Source organism: Amphiura filiformis, chromosome 5, assembly GCF_039555335.1.
Source record: "Amphiura filiformis chromosome 5, Afil_fr2py, whole genome shotgun sequence".
NCBI lineage: Eukaryota > Metazoa > Echinodermata > Ophiuroidea > Amphilepidida > Amphiuridae > Amphiura > Amphiura filiformis.
In genome coordinates, this window is record NC_092632.1 from 27430578 (window position 1) to 27448600 (window position 18023).

General features: G+C 37.9%; 2 protein-coding genes across 8 annotated transcripts in view; one reads left to right on the forward strand and one right to left on the reverse strand.

The window, feature by feature from the left end:
• The window catches only part of LOC140152899 (cAMP-responsive element modulator-like), a 36864-nt gene extending 34508 nt beyond the window's left edge, over positions 1 to 2356 (reverse strand). For 2 of the 5 annotated variants that reach the window (XM_072175430.1, XM_072175427.1), the window contains exon 1: positions 2214 to 2352. The gene's annotated coding sequence lies outside the window, so the exon portion shown is untranslated. Of the gene's footprint in view, positions 1 to 2213 lie in introns of all 5 variants that reach the window. The other 3 variants (XM_072175431.1, XM_072175432.1, XM_072175433.1) reach the window with 3 other exon arrangements.
• A 12525-nt stretch (positions 2357 to 14881) lies between these two features.
• LOC140152901 (uncharacterized) overlaps positions 14882 to 18023 on the forward strand; it is a 41825-nt gene continuing 38683 nt past the window's right edge. For 2 of the 3 annotated variants that reach the window (XM_072175435.1, XM_072175436.1), the window contains exon 1: positions 14882 to 15198. In XM_072175435.1, coding sequence (XP_072031536.1) covers positions 15000 to 15198 — 199 coding nt within the window. In that variant the 5' untranslated portion in view covers positions 14882 to 14999. The remainder of the gene's footprint in view (positions 15199 to 18023) is intronic. The other variant, XM_072175437.1, reaches the window with a different exon arrangement.

The following is an 18023-nucleotide window of genomic DNA, read 5'->3' on the forward strand; positions in this document are numbered from 1 at the left end:
ATATAATTGTTTGTATCTCCCCTACTTCAATACTTGGCATTCAATCATATAAGTAGAAGCCAATTGTGCAGTGTTGACCTTAATAGCAAATTTTGTATTTTTTGTTATTTTTGAGTGAAATGTTAGTCATGTGTCATACAACATACTATTTTGATTATTGTTTATTAAATTTAAAGGTGAATTAACCACTGCCATCTAAGTTGTGAAGGAGTGAAAGAAAGAAGAGAAAATCTTGTACTACCGGTACCATAATATATTCATTTCAGTAAGTGCCCATGGTGCTTAACATTTTGGGTGGGCGCTTCTTTTTTACCTGGTTATTACCTAATTTTTTTGTTGCATTTATTAGAGTTATTTACCAACGTTATAAAAGGGTCCTGAGAAGTTAGCTTTTCTGATAGTAAATGTATTGCAAGTTTAGGACTTCTAATCCTCCAGCTATTTCACTGTATCGACGTCTGCCACTTTAGTTCAACATTAACACTCTTTAGGAAATTGAAAATGCCCTGGGTGGGCGCTTATTGAAACGAATACGGTACTTGTGATTTTGAGAAAATCACAATCATTTTTATTCCGAACCAGGTCCTGCTACGAATACGATAAAATTATGTTGACCTTCTTCTACATGTAGATGAAATGTCGAGACAATATGCTACAGGCATGAGACAGTTAAATTGCCAAAAAGGAGGAAAAATAAATGATATCATAATTCATATACTTTTATTATTTTATACAGCTAGGTGAAAATTTGAAATAGGAGGAATTCCTCCTATTGGTGGAGAAATCTCATCTCTGATATAGGATTATATTATGGAATAACTTGTTTCTTTTAGCCTTAAGGTGGTACTACACCCCTTGATAAATTTGTGACTATTTTTGCATTTTTCTCAACAAATAATAACACACTGGTAATAAAAGGTACCATATATTATAGGAGCAAGGAATCCAGTTACACTGGAATTTCAGTGACTCAAGACAAGCGGTACGTTATTGAAAAGAGGTACCGCTAGAATGTACCTCATTTCTATAAACCACTTGTCTTGAATCACTGAAATTTCAGTGAAGTAATTGGATTCCTTGCCCCTATGTATGCTATAATAAACATAACTTTTGATTTGTTACCAGTGCGTAGTTTTTTGTTGTTGAGAAAAATACACAATTAGTCACAAAATTTATCAGGGGGTGTAGTACCACCTTAACCAGGTATTGGTACATGTACCACATTTGTTTGTTTGTTATTTTATATGCATTCCTTCAATTGAAATTTGTACCTCGATCATCCTCTCAACCACAATTGTTAAAAAAACAATTACCAGTGCTGTTTTTCCAAACAAAGATAGACATTTGTGTTTGCTGAAGGTTCCATCATGTAATTTTTGCAAAGTAAAATCAAGGCCTGCAGGAATGAGTAGGTACCGGTATACCATCTACATCTTGACTCAAGTCTCAATTCAAGAGCAGTAATCCAGTATAAAAATTAGTTAACATATAAAAAAAATTAGTTTATTATTGTTATGGTACAAATCACGGTCTTGACTCTTGGTTGTGCGATCGTGTTGTTCACCATGTCCAAGTGTATGCTGACGCAATGGTACGCAGATGCATGCCATGGCAGGTGCAGGTACTACCCTCTCATGATTGAGAATTAAATATTTTGCCTATAGTGAATAACATTTGTTTCAGAAGCTTTACCATGTTTTATTTACACATATATCTGCACAATGCACATACAGTATACATACAAATATTAACAATGTCACAATGTGTGCCTCAACTTCAGAAGTGTAGCTTTAAAAATGTACGGTTGCATTCAATTACCTGCATGACAACACACATGCATGCATGTACTAGTACTAGGCTGGAAAAATGATTATAAGGTCAAGAACATTTTAAAATTATGTTCTTTTCCAAAAACATACCACAATGGTCTCGCATGTGTACTCTCGGGGAAATTCCCTTTTGCCTGGTCTGACCCTGTCATAATAATGAATTCATTTTTGGTGTTTGAGTACAAACGTTACACGAAACCCTGGGCATGACTGTGCAAATGTAAAATGGTGGAAAAGTCCACGCAAGATAAACGCAATCTGTAACTTCAGTTCCCTTTCTATATGGGTTTGAATCCAGTGTTTTCTCTCTTAAAAATACAAGATGAGGGTCTCCTGTCTTGTGTTTACATGGTGGTGGTGTTCATTCAACGAATATGTACTTACCAGGTTACGTATTTCTCGTCACAGCGGTGACGCGATCGGAATGGACACCTCGTCGTCTACGTAGGACCACGTCAAAATACGCGACACAGCGTCATCATACAGAGAACAACAAAAACCTTGATCGTCACATCGCCAGCCAGCGCAGAAAAACCAACACCGACCAAATCACCGATATCAATCCGCGTATGACGTAATGCACGTAGGCTTACACAGCCAAATTCGTGGTATGATGTGGTACATGTATGTGCCCCCATAGACTCTCCGCGGTTGGTATGAGCCATGTGGTACCGGGTATTATACGTTCTTGAACTTAAATTTGATAATCAATCAAATCAAATCAAATCGAATCAAAATTTGATTCGATTTGATTTGATTTGATTGATTCTGTAAAATAAAAAAGGGAGAACAACTTATTTAAAAGGAACACCAAAAAATATTGTGCGTACAAAATATTTTGTCTGTAAAAAAAATCCAGGTACAAAATATTTTATCCTGTCAAAACTATTTTGTACTTTTGTCCACACCAAAAAATATTTTTCACCCCCCCAATCAGGTCCAGTGTCCCCCCCCCCCCCCCCATCGGATGACTAACGCTCCACTAAGGGGCTGTGCAATAATTATGAGCCCTGGGGGAGGGTAAAATGGGGGGGGCACTGTGAGATATTTTTGGCGAGCCGAAAGGGGGAAATTTTTGTCCAGCCGAGAGAGGGGGCAAGCGGTTTTGGCACACATTCATGGTGCACGTTTTAAATAAAAGGCTTCGGAAAAAAGTATGTCGCTGCGCTCGCAACATATAGGCCCCCTATCTAGGTTTTAAAATTTGGCATGTGCAAGGGGGGGCAAAGATTTTTTGGCGGGCCGAGATGGAGGGGGCAAGCGATTTTTGGCAGGCCGAGAGCTAGAGGGGAGGGGCAAGCAATTTTTGGCGAGCCATTAGGAAATTTTACCCCCCAGGGGCTCATAATTATTGAACAGCCCCTAAAAGGGGGAATATATTCTTGGCAAGTCCGAAAGGGGGTGGGCCAAAAAATCTGGCAGTGGCACGGCCAAATTCCAAGGGGGGAGCAGACCAATTTCAAAGTTGGGCAATTGCGGTTAAAAACCATACCAATGTCGTCAGAAAAAGTATAGTTTGACATATCCCCGATATTTTCTTGAGTTATGGGGGGAAAAGGTCAGATGTCAATTTTGGATTCCACAGGGGGACAAAAATTGAAAAATGCTTTGAATTTGATATCAAAATGGTTTCATATTACTCCGCTTGCAGAAACATTTAAAAAAGAATGGTTTCCCATATCTCAGGTGATTTGTTACCTAGGTAGGCCCTAACATAGCAAAAAAGATCGAATTTCATTGAGCCCTTGACATGGTTGACCTTGGCCTATTTTGTGATGCATCACAAACACGGTGACAACAAACCTAGTGACCACGGGAACATTTTTGGAACATTTTGCAGGGTCAGATACCTCCAAAATACCAACATGCCCAGCTAGGTTTGTGGTCTATGACCACCATTTGCCACTAGTTTATTTTTTATCCCAAACTATTCGTTTTGATAAGATTATATTGTTCGTTTGTTAGGTATATTATCAATTTGAACCGACAATCTTATCAAAATGAATAGTTTCCGTTTTATTTTAACAAATAACAAGTAACTATGTATAGGATAATGGCCAAGGATTAGAACGTGAGTGGATAAGAATGGCTGAGCCGCGGAGCGGCGAAGCCATTCTTATCCACTCACGTTCTAATACGCGGCCATTAACCGACTTAATACACACCTATGACGTCGCGCTATTGTTTTACCGCTCCATTATTTTTCACGAATGGAGTGTTATTGAAATAGGCTGCTCTTTACAAATTGATCAATTACTCATTGATGCCGGACAATACACTAATATAATGATCGTACTAAATTTTAGGTGCGAGTGCAAAAATAGTCCAACTCAGCTTTATGTAAAAATTTCTATAGAAATACCCATCATATCACGATCCAGGTGTTTAGTTCAAATCATCCGTAACCACCTTCTTGAATTATAAAGATTTAAAATGTTTGTTACACAAATTGAATAAACGTAGATTCGTAAAATCAACTAAGTGATTAGACAATCAATAGTTCTTTATGCCCACTTCTAATGCGTTAACTATTGAAGTAGTTGCGTTTAGGTCTCTATTTTGCATAATAAGGAAAATGGGCAAAAAGGTCATATAGGTTCATATGAAATGGTCATTAGTTACAGTTGTGTACCTCAAGAAAGCCACACCTATCGCTATACCTGAGCAATGATACTCTTCTCTGTGAATCGAGTGTTCGATTTTGGAACAACCATGCAATTATGGACACTATTGTTTATCTTGGATAATTTTGTGTTTGAATCATTCCGAGGATATATATCGTTGATTCGCAGCAGAAGGACCAAAATCAGGTACGAAAATTTTAAATGTACTACAACACATTTTACCTAGGCCTATTATGTCCCTGAACTTTGTCGGCAAAAAACAAAACAAACTTCGCCGCCTTCGACGCGAAATAAAAGCCACCTCAACTTCCAGTCCCCCTTCCGAAATCAAATGGATCGTCCCTAACATTGTAATATTTAATTACCGTTAAATGGGGGTAACTTCGGTAAGCGGGGTTACTTTGGTGGTACAAATATATTTTTTTAAATGGTCATATTTCCGTACAGCAATATTGTTTTTAGTCATATTTGGTCTCAATTTGTTAAGAAATATATTTGGAAGAAATAAAAGTCGCTCATGTCCAATTTCGTTGAAAGTTACGAAAATATTGGCATTTTGACCAAAAATGAGCATTTTTTTACATTTTTTTCAGACAAAATAAAAATCGATATTTGTGAGCAAGGATGCGTACTTGCTTAATTTTGCAAGGGGTCAAATGTCACAAAAAACAAAACCTTGCCCATATACAGCGAAGATCAATTTTTTTCATTTTTTTTCTTCATGGAATGTAATACTCTGACCAAAGTTGCCCCAAATGCGGGGTAACTTTGGTCAGGCTATTTTCAACCCCTAGGGCACCCTTTCAAAATTATTCAAAATCTTTTTCAACTTCAAGGTCTAGAAGGGAACCCTAATGTCATAAAAAAAGAGATAATTAGAAATATATTTGGTTTTGTTTGGAAGCAGTGGTTTAAAAACTCCGAAAAGTGCCCAAAGTTACCCCCATTTTACGGTATCGGATATAGGCCTACTGATCGATGTATGTAAATATTCAAGCATGCCAAAATACCATCAGATGAAACATCAGATATACTAATGACAAATAAAAATTATACAGAAAATAGACCTACTGTGGCTTTTATCATTATTAAACATGCCCGAAGAGAACGATTTTAAAAATAAACAGATTCATAGGCCTAAATACATTGATACAGAATGTGTATTATGTATATGTAGCAATGTTGCCCAAAATATGACAAATTATATGTAGGGCCTAAGCTAGATACAGACTTTAAGGTACATATTTCGAGGTGCATAACAGACACCAAATTTGTGTCATAACAAACACCAAATTGGTGTCGATGACCTGACATGCATGCATTCTTTTGTGATGGTCTTTCAATTTGTACCGAGTGTCCTTGGCAGACTTGACTATGCTTCAGTGGTCATGAAAGGATTCAATAGATAACCTCTGCCCCACTAATCCCCAGCTATTGTCTGAAATTGCACCTCGGAAGATATATTATAACAACTCAGTCCCTCAAATGATAGTCATATAACGACCAAAAGATAAATGACTGACTATCATTGAGGACTGAGTTCCGCAGTCTAGGCCTAAGCCACTGAAAACGTATAAAAATATAAAGAAGAAAAAAAAATGTTATAAAAAACAGTAAGCGTAGAAAGAAAGGTCCAAATAAATAAATAAAGGGCCTACGAAGTAAAGCCTAAATGAGCATTTTCCAAAGTGAGGGTAAAAATACATCTTGCATAATAAGTACAACTTAGCCAACAATTTAACCTGCCCGTTTTGATCTTGACTTGCTTTTCACAGATTGCATTGTAAGGGCTCGGATAGCGACGTTTTTACGTATTTTTTTGTGGCACCTGAGAGCAAATCAGACACATCCTTCTGATATCAAATAATTTAGATTTTTATTAAATTCGCGATACTATACACATTTTATGGCAAATTATTAAAAATTGATAGGCCTATTTTTGAAATTTAACAGTCCTCAAAGTAAATTGTATAAATCTAACGATATGCAGTAAATAGTAGGAAGTTGGGTTGAACAGCCGTCAATCATATGAAAATTGTGACCTTCATTATTAAAGATATAGATTTTTTCCTCAAAACACTAAAAAATGTAGGTCTTTTTGGAAAAAAATGTTTAAGTTCAATATGAAAGGTCAAATTTTCAATTGAGTCGGCTTTTCATCCCAGCTACATAGGCCTATAGTTTCATTACATATCATTAGATTTATAAAGTTTACTTCGAGGACTGTTAAATTTGGAAAAATATAAAAAATATGAAATTTTAATAATTTGTATTATATCGCGAATTTCACAAAATCAAAATTATTATTATTTTTAGATATAGGGACAATCCTCGTATTCAGCATGCAATTCGATATGTCTGATGTGCTCTCAGATCCCATAACAATACTGTGCAAATGTTGCTATCCGCTTCCTCAATTTATTGTATTAAGGAGGTACTACACCCCTGCCCAATTTTGTGCATATTTTTGCATTTTTCTCAAATATTATAGCGCATTGATGACAAGTAAGATATGTATGTTATAGGGGCAAGGACTACAACTACTGCACTGGAAATTTTATTTCAGCACAGACAACAGTTGTGGAGTTACAGTCAAAAATGAGGGAAAACCAATATTTGATCAATAAATCAGTAACTAAGTTGCCTTGAGTTGCTGAATTTTCAGTGCAGTATAGTTGTAGTCTTTGCCCTATAATATACATATCTTACCTGTCACCAAAGCGCTATAATTTTTTTGAAAAATGCAAAAATAGGCACAAAAATTGGCCAGGGGTGTAGTACCCTTAATGAAAATCATTTTCTTCTTGTTTTTTCGTATCATTGTTTTGCATGAATGAAGTGATGATAACAATACCGCACTTTTCGCAAATACTTGCTTTTCAAAAGTGCAATTGATATTAACACTACATTCGTAAATGCCAGTACTTTTTCCCTGAAAAGTATTTGCTTTTCAGAGAAAAGAAAAAGGCATTTACGAATGGCGTGTTATTGTGATCATCGCTCCATTCGTGGAAAATAATGGAGCGGTAAAACAATAGCGCGACGTCATAGGTGTGTATTAATTAAATTGAAAAGATCTCCAACTCATTATATGACAAGATTATCTATATTTCAATTTGATAAAGGTTCTGTTATATCCCCCTCGAGAAGACAAACTATTCAAAATTCTTTTTTTTTCCATTTTTGTTAAGAACCTTTTCATTTTTGACAAGAACCTATAATATTATTTTTTTTAATGACAAGGCAATCTGATCAAATTTGATGAGTTTGAAGAGAAATCTGTTAATTTGTAAATTTGTTAATCTGTAAATGTCCCCCTCCGAATAGTATACTCAAATTGAACAGATTCTATTCATTTGTGAGGAGTTCTATTTTTAAAGTGTAAGGATTCTATTCAGAAATATGAAATGATCTTTGCTAAAAACCAACGGTTTTTTGTTGAAGTGAACCAGCGTTTTTGTCATTGACACAATTTTGAATAATATTTTAAATTTGTCAGCTTCAATTTAAGCCAACTGAAGTGGCCAAATGGTATTTTATGGTCACTTCAATTTGGTCTACTTACGTCTTCTGTATAATGTAGGCCCTACATTTTTTTTCTATTTCCGCGACTCCGAATTTTGATTTTCATTTCTACTTCGCCTTCAAAATAGAAAATGATAAAACAAAATCATGGAAAATATGACAGGGTTACCATGGTTACTATTATGTAGAATATAGGCTTATGAACTGGAGGGCTTGATGTGGCACAGCCCCCTCAATAATTTTTGTTGCGGAAACCAGGCGGAAACTGGAATATACCTTTCAGCCCCCAATAATACTATGTGAAGTTAAAAAATTGTGATAAAATAGAGGCAAAATGGGTGTTTGTGGCCTATTATATTTTGCAAATTTAAGCCAATGAAGAAGTTGAGGTATGATGGTGGAGGTAAAACTTTTTGAATGACCCTCGTATATGTAATGTTGCCACTTACTTGCTAAAAATATTCAAAAGGTACTTGAACTTTTAACTGGATGATGCCATTATAGGGCCCGAAACAAATCGTGGTATAAAATCATGTATAGTTTCGTAAAAATGTAACCAATTTGAACATGTCGACTGTCAGTTTGCGTTAAAGCCATATTATAACATTTTCATTCAAAATAGATAAGTATTTCTTTGCCATAAAATGTTAGCTTTTATTATCAGATATGTCCCATTTTAATTTTGAGCCAAACAACAGAGGTAAAGCAAAGAAAATTGGAATTTACTACCAGCGCCGATGTCGCCAATGTGTATCACTCCGTCGGTTGTGTTACGGTACTATCCTTTGATGTGTATATCCGCCCGTACGCAATGCACGTACTGTGTTGTCAATATCGTGTACGTGTTCGACTATTATTTCCATCGTAATAATAAAACGCCGAATCCGGCGTTTTATTCAAAATCTCGGATTTTGACAAAACTACAGCACCTATAGTCTTGATTTTTTCAGGGTATGTTAGTTTAATAAAGTACAATAAAATCATGTAAAAAACAGAATTTTGAAAAACTATTGAGGGCGTTCTCCTCAGCAAATGTTATAACCCTGGTTATAATATGGCTACTTCATCCATAAACAAAGCAATTACCATGCAGCATCGTCCTCTTTGAAGAAATGTGGGGGCAGGAGCAAGCTCCCCCCCCGACACAAAAAACTGGGAAGAAGAGCAAAAATTAGGGAAGGGGGAAGGGGAGAAAAAGAGGGAAGAAAAAGGGAAGGGAGAAGAGAAAAAGGGAAAGAAAGAAGCCTACACACTGGCCCGGGGGGCACTCGACTTTGAAAGTGACGAGGATGTGCGGACAGCAGTTCGAAACTATAGGGGTCTTTCGGCGAGAGCCTAGACACCGAAACAGGGGGGTCTTTCAGTGAGACTGGGGAAAATCTGACCAAAAAAGGGGGTCATTCAGCGAGACTGGGAAAATGTTTGGGTCAAGATATAAAAAAATGATGAAAAATTTGAAAAAAATAGAAAAAAAATAATGAAAAAATGAGGTCAAGTTCAGTGAAAGATTATCAGAATTTTCCTCAAAATTTTTGAAAAAGGGAGCCGGGAGGTCTTTTGGTGACAGGAAAACAAACAAGGGGTTCATTGGGTGAGAGCGAGTTGAAAAATGGGGGTCTGAATGTGGCCACACATCCCCGTCACCCATTTTAGTGAGTAAGCCAGGGGGCCTAGGGAAGAAGAGAAAGGAGGGAGAAGAAAAAAGGAAAAAGTGAAGAGGAAAGGGGAAGGAAGAAGAGAAAAGGAAAGAAAAAGTGGGAATAAAGGACAACTGCTGTACAAATTTTAGTGCAGCTTCAAATAAATCTATAATACTTTCATTGTGAAATTTGTGCTCTGAAACACTGATTTTTTAGCTCCTAATAAATTATGCCAAAAACCAGGAGCTAGTGGCGGCTCCGCCCCTGAACCCCCGCCGGCCAACCCCTGGACCCCACTGGGGGCCCTAAGGCGGGCCTCTGGACCCAAGCCGCTCGCACATAAATACTTTGATCAGAATTTGGGATATTTTTAATCTTTCCCCCCCCCCGGAAGGTCAGGTCTTTTTTTAGAACCCACCAGGTTATTAATCGCGAAAGCCCGAGTTAAAAATTGGAAGCTAGTAAACAGAGGGAGTACGGTGACTGAAAAGATCAGATGTGAAATTCTATCAATTGCACACAATTAATATAGGCCTAAATCAGAGTTTTACGCTTAAATGTAATATAGCCAAAGTACACAAAATGGGCAAGTGGACTACGGAGAAGTCTAAATTTTTCCCAGTACGGAAAGACCCCCGTTATAGGTAAGATTTTTCCTAGTCTCGATTGCTGCCTTCTCACCGAAAGACCCCCCGCCCCCCTTTTTTTTAAATTTTTGGTGTCAGTCTAGCCTCCTAGTTTCGAACTGCTGTTCACACATCTCCGTCACTTCCAAAATTATATATTTGATATCAGAAGGCCATTCTTCGTATTCAGAATTCGATATGTCTGATGTGCTCTAATGTCCCACAATAAATACTGTCCAAACGTTCCCTTAATAATGTAATAATAATGAAAAGTGCATTGCCCTCCCCATCCGGACTGATTTAGGGCTGTGCAATAATTATGAGCCCGGGGGGTAAAATTTCTAAACGGCTCGCCAAAAAATCGCTTGGCCCCCTCTCGGCCCGCCAAAAAATCTTTGCCCCTCCCCCCCTTGAACATGCCAAATTTTTGGGATCCAATTTGCAAACCTTAAATGGTCTCCAGATGTACGGTATGTTGTGAGCGCAGCGAGCAGGAAAATTTGCATATTTAAAAAGGTCCACAAACGTTGGCCTGGTCAACTGGCCAGTTGGTAGACGACCTTGTCCTTATAGATCACCGTCCTGTATTATACTTGTAGGCCTATACTTGTTGTCTGGACTAACCTGGTGTCTGGACTGACATGCCCTGGGCCACATAAACTCAATTATGTAGTTCATTATTCCAGATGTGCTGGTGGACCTTTTTCCTACTAAGAGCATTTTATTAAAAAGGCGCCCCATGAACTTGTGTGCCAAAAATCGCTTGCCCCCCCCCCCTTCTCGGCAATTGCTTGCCAAAAAATGTCTTGCCCCCCCCCCCCCCCATTTTACCCTCCCCAGCGCTCATAATTACTATAATTATACCCTCCCCCAGGGCTCATAATTACTATAATTATTCAGCCCCTATGATGGCACCGGGCACACCAGAACCGAGGCTCGGGTCTCGTTCACAAAAAATGTGTTCAATGTAAATAATGTCGTATTTTCACCAAGTTAGCTTTAAAAATGACAGATTTTTGGTGCTTCACGCGTATTTGCTCCAAGAAGATTTCGCTTTCACCCCGGGGCTTCACTCTGCTTCATGAGAAAAGACAACGTACGGTAGCTATAAACCACAGTGGTAGCTAACGGTGACCCAAATCCCGTCCGAAAGACGAGGAAGATAGCTGTGTAGCTACGGAACCGCATTACTCATTTTATGAGTCTTACATCCTCAAAACATAGTGCGTATATTCATGTTTTCATGGCTGAATTGCCGTGCAGAAGCGGTTATGTGCTTATTTCTTTAGATTCGGAAGAAATAAAGAATGTAGTTTATATGCTGCAGCTGACATTTTCAACTGGAAAGGATGTTCAATGACACTCTTGACCAGGTCTTGTCTCAAAAAGGTCATTCGTTTTGCTTGGTTTGCCAATGTGGAACTACTTTTACACATTTGATTTCCTCTATGGAAATACCCCAGGAAATTATTTATACCCTCCTAAAATCCTGGGTTATAAATAAGTAACATTTGATCTTGAAAAGAGTACTATACAATACAACTAATATATACAGATATATCTAGTAACAAATTACGTTATATGCCTAAATTGCGGGCATCACTATAAATATGCATGATGGGAAATTGTGAACTTCGTTTTCCGCCCGGGTTTTCCGGAATTATTTCAGAGTCTATCTGGTACGTGGCTCACGCGTGGGGGGTGCTATGCAACATGTCCACCAATCGAGGAGTAATTACATCTCATTTTTACTGATCTTTTCGATCATTTTGTATTTGTGAGGGGAAAAGCTGAGGAAAGAAACTCCCGAAGAAACTGTATTCGACGGTAAAATCCAATCAATTATATTTTTCACGTGGCTCACCATGCATTGATTGAAATTATGCTTTTTTACCAGTCGTTTTATTAAAATAATGTTCACCGGGGATTCCGCCTGATTCGTCCGGGGATCCGTCATGCTAGCTGTATAGATTTCAGGAGGGTAAAAGGGAGGAGCTGCCCCCTGTAAGAAGTCTGAACACTTCTTGTTCCCCCCCATGCTGGCCCGCCGCCCTGATATTAAAGATTTTTTGGGATAAAAAAAATATTATCAAGTTCTGCCAATGAGCTTTGAAAAATATGAAAAATAACCGACTCCTGGTCCACTCCAGATGGTTTTACAGAGGCCCGGTACAGAGGAATTTTACAAAATGTTTTGCCAGGATGTTTTGGGAGGACATTTCCATAAATTTTTCAAATGACTGTTTTAGGAAAGATTCTCTCTTACAAAAGAACACTGAAAATTTGTCATGTTACTACCAAAGGGGATAAAGTCGTCATTTCTTAAAGAACTGGAGGCCTATATCACTCTTAAATGTTTCCTACTGATAAGTTAGCATCTGCTTGTACTTTTAGTACTTGTTAACCGCGTAAAATCAGTTTTAAACAATCAAATTTCGGAAGACCAGACTGGTTTATTTTATTTATTTTTATTTATTTTTGTTCCAAACAGATTTATAGGCGAAAATATCGCCTTATCTATGACTAATTGCTAAATTATATCGGATATTCATAAAATACCTATTCTGCTATTAGGCCTACTGCGAGATTTCGAAAAAACATAGGCCTACTACGCATAGTATCACGTGATTTTATATTTAAAACTCTAAAGCTTTTTATTTCGGGACATATTTGTAGATGTTCATTGAAATCCTATATAAGAATGCTTCTTTAGCTATAATAAATGGGAATATTTTTAATCCATTTCAAATTATAAATATCCACTTTCGCCATATAGGCCTATTTTTGTTTTATGTGCGAAAATTTTAGCTTTATTGATAAAAGAAAATAAGAACATAAAAGTTTAATGACATGAATTTAAACTGGTGCAGACGAATCTTGATAAAAAGCCGCTAAAAAGTGCTTTTATTACTTTGCATAATTTTCCGTGAATTATCTGGTCTGAAAATTAATACTGACAAAACAATAGCACTTTATGGATAGGATCATAATTTATATAAAAATAGAATCACAAAAATTTGTGAAAATTAAAAACTAACTTGGAAATTTGAGGGCAATTATGATTTTTTTTTAGGAATTTCTCAGCTGATTTGGTGCAAATGGTTAAACAGAACTATGAAAAATCACTTGTATAAAACTGATGAAAAATATGATTTCCAATTGGAAAAAAGGAACCTTACTAGTATTATAATACGACCATAATTATGTGTACCCCTGGGTGGAGAACTGTGGGGGTGCGTGCAGTGGCACTAGCACCGTTTATTACACCCTAAAAAGGTGTAGGAAAACATTAGGAACGCGTTCAAAATATGCAAATTTTCCTGCTCGCTATGCTCGCATTATATGATAAAACAATTTAAGGTTTTAAATTCCCCCCGAATCTTAGTGTGTAGGCCTAGACCTAAAGGGGGGGCAAAGATTTTTGGCACGTCAAAGAGGACACTGAGGGTTTTTTTCACGTCAAAAGGGGGGACAAGATTTCTTGGCATGGGGGGGCAAGCAATTTTTGGCAGACCACTTGTATGATTATTGCACCAGTACGGCAGTACCACATACACATTATTATTGCACAACCCTGAATGCGTCTGTTACGGCTGCCTTCGCAAACAGCACGAACTCGCAAACCAGTTTGCGAGTTCGGTCTTTGGCGACGGACACGCAAACTTTATCGGGTAAGGAGAATATAAGATGCAATCGTAAGTATCAACATTGCACTGATTTAATGGACATGATGGATATTAGGCCCTATTCAAGGTCGTATTAAGGGGGCAGTACACCAAATCACTATGTATAATTGCAATACGATTTCCGGGTTAATATAATAATTTAATATGCAATGGAGTGGGTGTATATGGGGGGGGGGGAGGGGTATTATTTCTTAGGGGCTGTGCAATAATTATGAGCCCTGGCTGGGGAGGGCAAAATTGGGGTGGTGGGGCAAGAAATCTTTGGCGAGCCGAAAGGGGCAAGCAAATTTTGGCCAGCCGAGAGGGGGGGGCACACATTCATAGGGTGCCTTTTAAATAAAACGCTCTAAAAAAGCTTTGGAAAACAGTATGGAAACGCTTTAATATGCAAATGTTCATGCTCGCTGCGCTTGCAACATATATCTTGACCGTTTTAAGGTTTGGAAATTGGGATCCCAAAAATTTGGCATGTGTCAAGGGGGGGCAAATATTTTTTTTGGCGGGCTGAGAGGAGTGGGCCAAGCGATTTTTGGCGGGGGCTCATAATTATTGCACAGGACAAAAATCAAAAACTTATCTTAAATTGGAGCGAATTTGGCTAATTTATCCCCATCTTGGTTCAAAATAGTGGGGTTTCTGTGCTTTTTGTCGGGGGGGCAAACTAATCGTAAACACACAGTCCCGGGCACACAATATCATATACCACAAGATAACGGTGTATTGACCTGCTGATCATGCAGTGAATTCTCCTAACAATGCCTTCTATTGAACTTAAAACGAAAAGTCTAAGAAAGAGGGCAGTATACTATTTGGAGTAGGAATTTTGTATAGAGTTTGCGTTCCCGTCTAGTTAGCGTTTACGGCCTTCACATGCGTCCTCATCATGCACTCAGTGGCACATCAAATATAGTGCGACTGGGTAAAATTTGAAAGGAGCAGTGAGCTTTGTGAAATATGTATTTTTCAGTGAAGCCATGTTGCCAGCAAAATTAATGTTACGGTAAAGCTGTGAGATAGAAGAGCTGAATTTTGTGCATTTTAGACACTTAGTGATACACTAATTTGAATCATGGCTGGTACAGGAGCTAATAGTGTTCCACTTGGCACGCTGCATCCAATTTTCTCCCAAAATAAACCCCAAATGACAGGTGAAAGTTCCATGCTTAGCGCTGCACGGGAAGCTGCTGCTCGAGTTACGGCGAATATCAAACGTGATCATGGAGGTGGAGGACACGCTCGCGCCGCTACTCCAGGGAAAAAAGGCCCAGGTAAGTCATAACTTAAATTTTTAAAGCCATACTGTAACATTTGCAGAGGAGAACCAGTGGCGTAGCGTGGGTCATCCGATTGGGGGGGCACAAGCCATTTTTCAGATCGATGGGGGGGGCACGTGTAGCCCGAAACATCATCATCAAAATTTCAAGTATGATATTTCACATTGAAATTCATTTATTTAGAAAGGTGACTGATTATTTAACTTAAAAAATGAGGGGTCAACCATGACTGTAGGACAACAATTAGCGAAGTTATGGGCAAATGTATTTTTCCAAGTTCTGTGACCATGATCTAGACTACTAGTAGTAGTACAAGGAACTTGTCTTATACGATGTCCTCATTCACAAACTGATACTATCTGTCCATCGTATAAGGTACCGTACGATAATGTGCTGAAGGAATATTACACAGTCAAGAATAGGCTCCATCATTTTTTGATTCTGAACCCTCCCAGTCTCCCAAAACATCAAACGCATTGTACATTTACTTAAGACTGTCCTTTTCATATAGCTCAGACAAAGTAGGGCCAAGCTAAATAGAAATGGTCAAATTTTGGCAAAATATCTCTGTGTAATCCTATGTAAGCGTAAGTCCATTTGTCGAATTATGGAAATTGACCTCAATCAATGACGTCATGGACGTAGATGACCTGAATTCAGAAATATTGGGTTTTTGTACGTACAAAATATATAAATCTAAAATGTTTTACAATAATTAAAACAAATATAAAAAATATTAGTATTGTATAAATTAATTATTTAGTATTTTTAATGATCAACATTATGACAATATTAAGAAAATTAATAATAATTACGTCAATTTTTCCGATATATGTCAGAGGTCAAAGTGTCCCAAAACTGCTCTCAAAAACCGGAAGTTAGAATGGCGATTGGTCTAGTGCCGTAGAGTCATATGGGCACGTATTTTTCACTGAAATTTCTCCGTAAATGAGAATTTGTTTTATTTTGTGAAGTAGCAGGATATATTAATGACTTTCTCCGGAACACCTGTGGACTGTATGTGAGTATGAAAAAAACATCAACCGCCTGGAAATACACTATGTCAGTAAACTTATTGGCGAGCGGTCCGAATTTTGAGCCATGATACAAGTTTACGTGGTGAACTAGTGACCATCATTGACAGTACCTTACAATGAATTACTGTACAAACAAGCAAGTACATGCAACATTTTTCTGTAGGCCCTACGGCAATCCATTTTACAGAAAAGCGATTTTATTTGAAAAAAAATTACTATCACTGTAGGATAACTTCTGTATCAAAGTATACCAGTTGACACTTTTTATCTTTCTACATATTAAGGTTTCTGGCATCTAAATTTCAAATTTTTGTATTTTCCTATGGGGATTTATACACAGTTAAGCCATTTCTGTGGTCACAAGTAGGAGTTGAATGAGGCCCTCTCTAATAAGCAATGTGGGCATACCTATCATGGTCATGGATTCATGGCAGCCCTAGTAGTTGTTCCTTCCTCACCAGGCATAGGGATGTGGCATAGGGCCATGAATGCCATACGTACGTAGAAACGGGGCTAAACATGTTCTTAGCTATACAAACATGTATACCTTTTATTTCATTGAACAAGCTTTATTTTGCTCCAAAATCCATATTTTTATTGCAATTTTAAAAAAAAAAAAAAAAGAGCTGAATGGAAAACTGGTGATGCAAACTCCAAAACTTTTGCTCAGCACAAGCGCTTGATGTACGCTCGTTTTGGCGGTGATTTACGCTCGCGTATCAAGCATTTCCAAGCGCGTTTGACAGTATTTTACTGCATGACGCAAGCAAAAGTAATTTAATAATTTAGTCCCTAGAGAGGGTGGTCTAAAGGAAAAGATCGCCATAAAATGCAGGATGTCCAGACTGGATAACGTAATGTAGCAGACTACTACGTCCATATAATGACAGACCTATTGTGGTATCTCCACACGATTATGGATATGGGCGATCTTTTCCTTTAATTAGACCACCCTCGCTATATACAGGGATTCAAATTCGAGGAGAACCCGAGAACTGGTTCTCTTGAAAGTTCTCGCTGGATTAGAACTAGGAGAACCAAAATTGGTTCTCGTAAGCTTCCAAATCTCAGATCGTATGTTGCGGTATATTTTACCTTTCTGCAACGGAAATTCGATTTATTAATCTGATCAGTCCCAAAATATAATTCTGAAAAATAACCTGCTAGATCAACTTCTAACTTGGTATTATGATATAGTATGACTTGCCCTGAACGTCCATATGTTCGGAAGAGACGGATACATTGCATGAGAGCCTGCCAATTTAAGCTTCCTATATCAATTGCACATAACATACGAAGTCACAAACTTACAAACTTCAATATGCACTTCAAATACAGCAGACCAGCTGTTAATTATTACCGATCCTGTAGAATAACTTACATAATCGTCCATTTCATGGAATCCTGTTGCTCAGAATTGCCAATTCCATTTTGATCTGTCAAATGCGCTGTGGATGTGCTCCATTAAATCACAGGTGTGAAACTGACTTTATACCACTCGCTCGCTTTCGCAGAGAAGCCAGACTCGTGAGTCGTGGCACTGGGGCATGACGTCATCGTGGACGTATGCAAAATTTCCGACGGGCGTCATATAACCCGTATTGTGATTGGTTGCAAAAGCCATTCTTTGAAATCGTAAGCCAATCAATGAACGCGACGGCCTTTTACGGTATTAATTAATGTGACTCGCCAGTAAAGTACGTCTAACCTGATTGGTTTACAAAACTACTTTGATAATTGCTAAGCCAGTCAGTGTGCTCGATGCAACAACCTCGCAGAGGT